This window comes from Prorops nasuta, unplaced genomic scaffold (genome assembly GCF_024137725.1).
Source record: "Prorops nasuta isolate Cenicafe-Biocafe unplaced genomic scaffold, Cenicafe_Pnas_1.2 PNAS00011, whole genome shotgun sequence".
Classification (NCBI taxonomy): domain Eukaryota; kingdom Metazoa; phylum Arthropoda; class Insecta; order Hymenoptera; family Bethylidae; genus Prorops; species Prorops nasuta.
Window position 1 is genome coordinate 3,586,738 of NW_027116808.1, and position 10,692 is coordinate 3,597,429.

At 29.0% G+C, this 10,692-nt stretch overlaps 2 protein-coding genes across 6 annotated transcripts; one reads left to right on the forward strand and one right to left on the reverse strand.

Annotated features, from left to right (window-relative positions):
* Positions 1-133: 133 nt before the first annotated feature.
* LOC136777525 (protein zyg-11 homolog B-like) lies at positions 134-7,633 on the forward strand. Of its 5 annotated transcripts, none has more exons than XM_066733878.1 (12): positions 134-253; positions 493-710; positions 1,196-1,352; positions 1,522-1,725; positions 1,821-2,052; positions 2,137-2,331; positions 2,417-2,808; positions 2,894-3,039; positions 3,124-3,512; positions 3,577-3,946; positions 4,008-4,347; positions 4,532-7,633. In XM_066733878.1, exons 4-12 carry the CDS (start codon positions 1,533-1,535, stop codon positions 4,678-4,680), a joined length of 2,406 nt encoding a protein of 801 aa, XP_066589975.1. In that variant the 5' UTR covers positions 134-253; positions 493-710; positions 1,196-1,352; positions 1,522-1,532; the 3' UTR covers positions 4,681-7,633. The 5 variants fall into 5 exon arrangements, with proteins under 5 accessions (XP_066589975.1, XP_066589972.1, XP_066589973.1 ...); XM_066733875.1 differs by having other exon boundaries at positions 1,196-1,332; XM_066733876.1 differs by having other exon boundaries at positions 1,201-1,332.
* Positions 7,634-8,458: 825 nt separating this feature from the next.
* Positions 8,459-10,218, reverse strand: LOC136777527 (polyadenylate-binding protein 2-B-like). Its single transcript, XM_066733880.1, has 7 exons — positions 10,114-10,218; positions 9,449-9,585; positions 9,270-9,378; positions 9,111-9,178; positions 8,797-9,038; positions 8,607-8,699; positions 8,459-8,538 (listed from the first exon to the last, which is right to left on the reverse strand). The coding sequence occupies exons 2-7, from the start codon at positions 9,581-9,583 to the stop codon at positions 8,505-8,507; spliced, it is 681 nt and encodes a 226-aa protein (XP_066589977.1). The 5' UTR covers positions 9,584-9,585; positions 10,114-10,218; the 3' UTR covers positions 8,459-8,504.
* Positions 10,219-10,692: the final 474 nt, after the last annotated feature.

The following is a 10,692-nucleotide window of genomic DNA, read 5'->3' on the forward strand; positions in this document are numbered from 1 at the left end:
TATATATGATTTAAATAAATAGAATATTTAATTATAGCTGCATTTTTAGAAATACAATTTTTTAATGAAACAGCTATTTGTTAGTTTATATTAGCAATTATTTTTAATAAAATTATGTTAATAAATCTTCCAGAAGACAATTTAAGATTATAATCACATGACCAAGACGAAATTATCATGTTGTCATTCAGATACTTTTGAATAATACATATGTATAACTCATATTAAAATAAATAAATAACTTGTATAATTGGTAAGTAATAATAAAATTATAAATATTCTCTTTTTATATATAAATAAATACACAACCAATTTATATTAATATTTATTATTTTCTAAATAAACAATATCATTGAGATTAATTTTATCAAATTAATATATAGGATATACATTTTGAATTAAATTTATCACTTATAATGTGTCAAAGATTTAATTAGGCTTATTAATGAAATAATTGATCAATATTTTCAACCTAATTTATTATCTGCTTAGAACTATAGATCTACTTATATATTATTTAAAACAAGTAGAAAGCGGAAAGATTTGGAAAATCAAGAAAAGTTTTTCAAGATTTGTCATACAATATGAGGCTGTCATTGAACTTTTGTCATCTAATCAGTTTAATCTTCTAATCTAACCAAGCAAGAACACTGGTTTTTCCTCCTGTTTTGACATTTGGCAAGTTATTCAATATGGCTGTCTCTCTACAGGTAAGTGGTAAGAGCATGCTGTATCTTCGCGGCTGTTTAAGTGTTTATTTCCGATCAATAGCATTTATTATTTAACTGCAAGGTACGATTAAGAAATTTCTGAACTTGTCTCGAAATGATAGGCATTTTTTCGTAACATCACAGCGGATTATTTGTGTATATACCCTAATTAAATGCACGATAGACGAAACGCAAGAGCTATTATATGGGGTATATACAATGTTTATTCCATTAAGTAGTAATATTGATATTACATAATAGTAATTTTTTCAAATTTACAATCTACTTGTAATTAATAATTTTTTATTTCCATTGGTATCTTACACTATAACTTGTTCTCCTTATTTTAACTGCTATATATAATGTGTTACACTTTGTGGTTGAGTTTAATCATTGCTCTATGCAAATTATGTAAAAATTGAGTGTATCAAATGTAATAGATTAAATATTTGCAAAAAGGTATATTTTTATTAATGTTTTCTCAGTACAGGGGTAGATCTATACACACATATGAAAGAAGAAGATTTTGTATGCAGATTAGAAACAGACAAAAATGCTTATAAATCTATAAATCCATCAGCAATTCTACCAAAATGTTTTGAAAGCATTATAACATTCAGATGTAAGCATAAATATGCTGAAGTAAATAAAACTTAATCTTTTAATTAGTAAACTTTTTAAAACATTCTTAAATTCTAGGAGTGACTATTTGTTTATAATATTAATATAACACTTATATAATATCTATGAATATATATGTATATGTATGTATATATATATATATGTATACATGTATAATAATTTATTTTAGAGAATAAAAGGATGGCGCGCTCGATAGAGCGCTCATCTACTTGTACGGCTATACCTCTCAAAGGCTTAAAAATGTGTGAATCACCAAGGAGTCTTCAAGAAATTTGTATAGATTTTATTTGCGATGATGTTTTAGCATTGTGTGAGGTACATTATGGTGATGTTAATGAATTGCCTTTAAGCTCAACACCTACTCCTACTTGCTGTAAGTATATGTTTTTAGATGGAAGATAAACCTAAAATGACCAGGTTATCGTGCAAATAAAGAATGTATGTCTATAAAAAATTTTTATGTTACAGCTCAAAATAATTGTTCAGCTGCAGATAACAATGGTGACGCTATGGCAGCTACCAAGACACGTGCTTTACCTGGTGATGGTGCATTAAATGTAACCACTACACTTAGCTTTAAGAATCCAGATGCTTTTTTGCCTGCTGAGATATCAGAACAATTGTTAACTAGCCTTTGTGAGAACAAAACTCTATCGGATTTAACTATAACACTCTTTAATTCCAAGTCTACTAGGTTAAGGTAAATTTCATGGCTAAAATATATGTGTTACATTGTTTGATTTATGCCAAACACATAACAGAAGTATTAATGCTTTAATTTCAGGCATGTAAACTTGAAAGATGCTTCAGCATTATCAACTAAGGGTTTAAAGATTCTTAAGCAGCATAAAATTGTAAATCTAGTTGTAAATGGGTTAAAAATAACTGTTAATGATCTTATAGGATGTCTGGGAGATTGGAGCCTACAAAATCTCAGATCATTAAGTGTTGCAAAGGGCAGTTTTATGGACTGTTCAAGGTGAGTGGAAACTTTATTGATTGTTTCATAGTCATATAAAAGGTTTTTATATATTTCTATATATGTTTTCTTTTGTTTATTACAGATATTGTGTTGTAGTTGCTTTGAGCAAATTACGGTCACTTCATACTTTGAATGTATCTGGAACTGAATTTAATCGGCATGGTTTAGAAATTGTTGTGGAAGATTTACCTCTATTAGAAAATTTAGATATTTCATGTACAAAAGTAGATGATATTACACCTTTGAAGAAATGTAAAGATCGATTAAAAACTTTGACAATGTACAATTTAAAGATTGGTGAAAATGAAAATTTTATTAGCGTTCTTCTTGAATTGAATCAAATAAGAAATCTGGATATATCTGATGAAAAATATACTCATGCCTTTGAAATGTTTGCTCCAACAAAACCAAAAATAGCAGATTTCTTAAAAGCCGTTGAAACTATGCCATATTTAATATATTTAGATTTATCAGGTAAATGAGTAAACATATTTGTTCCTTTAACTAACAAATTTTTTTTCAATTTTATTAGAAATTAGTAAATATGGATTTTTTACAGGTAAAGATGAAATAGATGCAAAAGATTTGAAAGAATTTATTAAAGCACACACACACTTAAGATTCTTAGGACTTGTATATACAGATGCTTGCTATGATGATAGTTTAATAAACCCAGATAATGAAGATTATCAACCTAATCTTGTTGTAAGTTTTTTTATCTTGGATATTGTAAACTTATTTCTATCAACCTTACCATTTTCTTTCAAGAATACTTTTCATGTTTTATAGGTCAGTGGTACTGCATCTGAAACTCAGATATTAGAAGCTCTTAGAAGATATACATTTCGACCTATTTATGTACAGAAATGCCTATTTAATTTATTCCGTTTAACACCAAATTTTTTAGAGCCGAGAGTAGATGTTATAAAATTAGTATTACCTGGAATGAGGGAGCATCCACAACAATTTCGAGTACAAATGGCAGCAACAGCTTGTCTTTATAATTTAACAAAGGGGGAATTGGCAATTAATATTCACCCGTCTATATTGAAACAAATAGTGGATTTAACTTTGATTGCTATGGAAACGTATCCAAATCATTATCAGTTACAAAAGAATACATTATTAATATTATGCAGTGATAGAATACTTCAGGATGTCTCATTTGACAAATATAGGTAAAATATAGAAGGTTTATAAAAATGATAAAGCAACATTTCTCATTATTGATTTAATTTATAGATGTGCAAAGTTAGTGATGAATTGTTTGTCAGCTTTTAATGATGCACCAATGGAAAGGATGTCAGTGGCAATTTGTTCTATATTGGCAGCAAAGATATCAACTGTGGAGACATCTTTGCTTGGAGCTCAAGCTCAGTATATAAATAAAATGCTTAAAATGATTTGGTCAAGACTACAAGCAAAATCTGTGGATATCACAATGAAGTTCACTTTGAGCGCTTTATGGAACTTGACGGACGAAAGTGCAACAACTTGCAATGTTTTCCTTAATGCTGGTGGGATGAAATTATTTCTAGACGTGCTTGAAATTTTCCAGGGCGAATCTAGTATAGAAACAAAAGTGCTTGGGCTGTTAAATAATATTGCTGAGGTTTGTATCGAATTTAAGAGTGATAACATATTCTTTACCTAAAAGTTGTTGTTCTTTACAGGTTGCTCATTTAAGACCGCGGCTTATGCAGCCCCATTTTATAACAATGCTTTATTTATTATTGGGTTCAGGGCACATTGATGTATCATACTTCGCAGCTGGAATTGCTGCTCATCTTCTCAGTGATGGAGCTCAAGCTTGGCCTACAGCCCCTGCACAACCTTCTAGAAAAGACGTTTTATCCAAATTGGGATATGCGGTAGTAAATTGGGAAGCTCCTCAAGGAGAAATGGTAGCTTATCGAAGTTTTAAGCCCTTCTTTCCTCTTTTAAGCTGCACGCTAGAATACCCTGTTCAATTGTGGGCAGTATGGGCTATACACCACGTTTGTACGAAGAATCGTTAGTATTTTTCGATATTTTACGTTTAAGGGTCGAATATTCCGCCTATCGGTAACCACTTAGTAAATTTAATTAAAATTTTCTACAGCTTTTAATTTTTACTAATCAGTTGCGTTTTACCAATAGGTGAGAAGACCGATCCTTCATGATTGATTATAAATTATTTAAAATATTATTGTTTCAGCAAAACGATACTGTAGAATGTTAATCAAGGAAGGTGGAGTGGAGATAATAAAATTAATAAAAAAGTCACACCCGGAATGTACGACACAACCAAACCTTGAAAGTTTATGTAACTCGATTCTTGAGACACTTGAGCAAAACTCATGTTAACATTAATTATTGCTTTTCGAATGAAAGCCATGTACCATTCAAATGGTACACTAGTCAATCTTCATTATAATGCAATATTCAATTATATCGTTTAGACCAAGATAATTGACAAGAATTTAAAAAGGATGTGGATGTGTATCAAAGCTATGCAATCAAAGTATATTTTATTCGTTAGAAGTGATTTAAACTGAAAATTTAAATAGTTGAAGTTTTTGCTTTTTATGTAGTTCAAGCAAAATTTCGATTATTTTGAAAATACCGAAATTCACCTCGTACCTTATTGTGCAATAAGAATAGAGTATATTAGTATCTGTATTGGTACTATCAATTGTTAGAGACCAGAAAATAATTGCACGGAAATGCATGTAAAATAAGTATTGATAGTTTTAATGAGTAAGCGAGTTAAAGGAAGATTTTTAGTCTTGCATATATTACAATTCTTAATTATTGTTATTAAAAATGAAACAAGCAATGCAATTTTATCTAAATTACTGTTACAGATACAATTCTGAATAACTTGACTTAATTCAATAGAGACATTAACTGAAGGTAAAAAACTGTAAATTATTAATGAAATTCGTTGCCGTAAAATTGTAATATTTTAATGAGAATAAATATAAAATGTGTTAGGAATCTGATGTGAAAAGAACTATATTGTAAAGCTTATTTATAAAGGCTATGCTGGGGAAGATGTCCCGCCTTGGGCCTACATTTGAATCTTTTCTTTTCCCTCATTGAACTAATTTAAAAAATTGAAAATAATATCAGAGATATAAGAATATCGTGACACAAAATCGTTCTTACGAAGTGTCATTTGTCCTAAGGCAGACACCTCGACTCATACATTTGATCATTTATTTGTGATTGTAAAATTGTAAGTCTTTTGTTTCTTAAAACTGATAATTATCTTTTCATTATAAAATGAAAAATAAAAATCCCAACAACTTTATTTATGCAAAAATACTCGTTTAATACGAATTATTTCATAACAATATGTACGCACGAAGCAAGGCGACTTTACTACTGGTACTCGTAAATGATCAAAAGATAGGCGACCACGACGTTACCTGAGATATGTATTTTGACATTGATATAAGTAATTAATTGTAATTCCATGAACTGTAACGAACAAGTTTTTCTCATAGGAACTTTGAACATAAACGATACTTCATCTTAATTGAAAGTTATAGAATCCAAATATTACTTTGCTTATGGAAAAAGTAACATTATAATGAAAATAGTCCAAGATAAGTTATTTATTTTCATCAACACTGAAATTTTAATTATCAATATTTTAAATAATAAAATGGGTATAAGGAATATATTTACTTTCATTTCACTTGGAAAAGTGAGATGGCCCAAAGAAGGCATCTTCCCCTATTAAAAATTAAAGATAAATGATATTTATCTTGTGAATATGTTTTAGGGAGGAACTACATTATTCGCCAAGTACCCTTCAACGCTGGGCGTTGAAATAACTGGAACTGGAAACGATAACATGTCACATTGTATAGGTATATATAATAATAAATATACATATTATTGTATCCAGGCATCCAATGTCCAACGTTTGATGGGGTATTTGCCGAATAGCGCGGTTCCTTTGAATTATAAAAAATTATTTGACGGTAAGGAAACTTCAACTAACGACTATTTATGTGTATTTTCTAAAATTATATAGGGTCTGCCCACTTGTAAAGCTCCAAAGCATGCAAGTAGGAAAATGTTTATCTTCCATATATTTATTACAAATATGAAAGTTAAATTTTGCATAAGATCTCTGTGAATTATAATAGTAAAATATTTCGAAAAGACTCTATATGCAAAAAATTTAATATCTCTTACAGTTATGGAGAGATAAACCTTTTCTGGCATCTGTGCTCTAAGATATTTTAATTGGTGAGCTCCCTGTAATAAACGAAAGATTTCTTTTTTTTAATTTGACACTTAAATAATTAAAATCTATTGTTACTATCATATTCATATAATATCGCTAAAATTTCTATCAAAATAATGTATTATCTAAGCTATATTTGTTATTAAACATATAAATTTAAGCAAGGAAAATTTAATCTTTTGACATCATCAGATGATTACAAAAGCTGTATAGAGCATCTAATGTGCCGTTTTATTATGTTAATAAATGAAAGTTTTCTGCATTGATGCTTGTAATTGCATTTGTGTGCTGTAAAAATCTAGGCTTAAAATAGTTTCTAAGAATAAACAGAAATTTACACAAGCCAAGAAAAACTTTATTTACCAGTCAGTTATTTTACATGCTTATTTTACACTTATTTTTTTCCCCTTAATGAAATGTAAAAATTGTTCATGAAATTTGTATCTTTATCACTCAATTGATGCTGATGCTGCACTGCACCTGCAAAATACTTAGCGACATTGGAAATAATATCTTATTGAATTAAATTTCATTGTAGTATGTTGAAACCAGCTTTTTCCTAATACCACAGCACAATTAAATAATCAAAGTAAACTCTTAAAAGTATCTTACATATTAGTGGCATCGTGTTTAAGATAAAAATGGTAATCTATAAGTAGTGGTAAATAAATGAAAGTTAAATGTATTGAGGTATTTAAATCCATTGAGAGTTCAAAATGAACAGGGACACTGATACATAATTAGTTATCAACTTTCACTTATCACGCATACAGAATTTATGGTGAATTATAGATATATATGGTATTATTCTAGACACACATTCACATTGTAGTTCAATACTAATTGCCCTTAGAATAATTCAGATATTTTTGAAATAGCAATACTAAAGAAATTTTTATACTTAACATTATCCTTGAAAATATTTTTCACATATGAATGGATTCTAATACATTTAATATTGTATTATATAAAGTATAGTAGAATACTAGTTTTTATATTATTTAGTTTCTAATATTCACATATGATGTATGTTACTAAATAAAAATGTTAATGAATTATTTTTAAATTAATTTCTTAAATTGAAAAGTTAATCTTAATTATAATATAGCTTATCTTGTACAGCAATATCTTTTTTATTTCAATCAAAAAGATTGTACGAACAAATTATCAATTTGATATAAACACATTTTTTCGTGTATAGGTTTCAATTAATAATTTCTTCTCTTATGATCCATTAAAAATTTTCCAATTTAAGCAAAATTTAAAAAAAAGTACTACATATTTGCTGCATATGTTTATTCTATAAAGACTGGAGCAATTGAACTACAATAGTGAATGGTCGCTGTGATCTACATTTAGGTATATATTTTTTAAATTCGTGGTTCATTAAAATCAAATATGATTAATTGTGCCCATCTTTGTCCAATCTTTTTTTTTTCTTTTGACATGAAGTTTTTTCTTTCTCTTTTTTTCCCATCGTATGTTTTTTTTTTCTGTGGACATATCATAAGAATTTGCTTAAATACTATAACAGTATTTTGACTTAATGGAAGTTAACATAAATTTGTAAGTTTTAACTAGCTTATAGCCAAATTAAAACTTACAAATGAATTAATTAAATTAAACAGTAGAATAAAATGGAAGTAAAGTGAAGCTGCAGATCAATTCGAGACTATCAATTAACAACTTGACAATGATTACATATTGATAATGATGCAATTTATACACTTTACTCCATTAATAAGTAAACTACAAGTATATACTTAAATATCAACTTTGGTACATGATTAGGAATTTTAGTTGATGGTAGAGATAAAAATAGTTGCAAAATAAAAGCTTAGTATGATTATGGAGATGTTAGTAATTTCATTTGTGACTTACCTTGACCTTTTTGAAGAAAACAGATGACATTATGAGACTAAAATGGTCAGTATGGCATGTAATAGCCACGCCTGTAACTTCTGTAAAATAGAGAAGGAGTTATAATTTTTCTTGTTTTTACTTTTAGATCGAACGTAAAATGTTATACCTTGGCCGCCTTGTTGGCCTATAACCAAAATATGCACTACCACGTATAATGCCTCTAGACATACCCCTATATCCCCTTGCTCCCCTAGGTCCCCTGCAATCATAAAATTTTATTGTTCCAATATGAGTGAATAAGATATATAGTGAAAATAAAAAAAAAAAGGAAAAACAGAAAAATATAATTGTCTTACCTATTTGTTATTGACATTCCTGGCTTATTTGTTCTCTTAGGCATTACTTTTATTTGTCGTCCTTTAAACATAGATTCATCCATAGCCATAGCAGTTTGAGCAGAGTCTCGTTCAGCAAATTCTATATAGGCAAATCCTTTTGGATGTCCATCAAATTTGTTACATAAAATTGTTACTCTATTAACGCTGCCACAACCATGAAAATGTTGCTCAAGTTCTTCAGCAGTTGCACCATAATCTACCTGCAAACGTAATTCAAAATAGATTTATAAAAAATTATAGACTTCAAGCAATATGAGAATTAATTTACTCACATTTCCAACATAAATAGATCTATTGTCTACTTCCATTTTATCTTCAAATGACATATTTAAAGAGCCAGCTACAATGAAATAATAGTTGTGACTTACAGTACACAAAAGCAATAAAACCAAATATATTTGATTCAATTTATGAAATAAATAGTTCATTACCTGGAGGACTGCCCATATTCATCTGTTTATCTACTTCAGACTGCAATTGCTTCAATTTTTCTGCTTCTTCTTCCATCTCCCTTACTCTTGCTTTAATAGCTTCAAGCTCCTAAAATAACGTTATTGTTAGCAGCCAACATTTTATCTTTATAAACTGGTTCTAAAGATTATAAGCATACTGGATCATCAATATTGGCATCACTTAAATCTCGCTTTGCTCCATCACATTGCATAATGGCATCACCATCCTGGCCATTTTCAAGTCCATCAAGACCATCAATATGATCATTCGCTAATAAATCTGACTCCGACATTTCTGCAAAATAAACCAGAAGCTGTATATATCTTATTAATTGTTTCTGTAAGATTTAAAGTTTCAACATTAAATCAAAAATATAATGCTATTAATATTAACAATTTTAATGAGATTTATAATAGACATATACTGATGTACAAAAATGACTATTTATTATCAAAAAGATATCTTCTTAATAATAAATCAATATGGAAAACTACGGAGCTACTAAACTATTGTATACACGTGTATCGTCAATGATTTTTACCGTAAGAACGAAAATATAACGTTATTACGTTCCATGTATGAACTAATCGAATAAATAAATTAGTGTAGATAAAATACAATTAATTCTGCAGAGAATAACTGACAAAATATTCTTTCATTTGATCGTAGACATTAAACCGGTACATGCAACTATACAAACATCATTCGAAGCAAATTTAGAAATTGTTCGTATTTTGTGAGTAAAACATTATTGTTAATACGATTTAAAAATTTAATTTAACTTGCAATTGGCATTGCATATACAGACAATATTATAATTACCTGTAGTTTATCAATTTAATATCTATTCTAATATCTAGGAGAGTCACTAAACAACACTTTTCATTGACGCGATTATCTCCGTAACCACGCTATACATCATTTCATTCCACTCTTTCCAGTTTCCAACTTGACACCCCAGAGGGCCAGAGAGACCCTAGTTCAGATAACTAGCTTACCAACACTATAAACGTTAATTACCAAAGGCGTTGAGGTGCGATCGGAATGCAAATATGCAAATAGTGTATACATACATACATATGCAAAATGCTCAGACTAGCTGATAAGGGAATTTCGCATTGCTGCATGGATTTACTGGCAGAAAATTTTGCAACCTTTGTAACGCAAACAGATATACATATATATAAGCTCTTCTTTAATTGCGTATATCCGAACAATGATGAATGGTTCTAACAATTTGTGAACGAACTTTCAAAGAATGCGATGTAAGCGCTTACAATGATTTACGACTTTGCCTACTACAAGTATTTAGAGCTGAATTGTGCGGCAAAGACAAAATTTGTTAAAATTACGATTGGTTTTAAAGAGACGATTCGAAAGCCTCGATCGAGTCGAATTTAA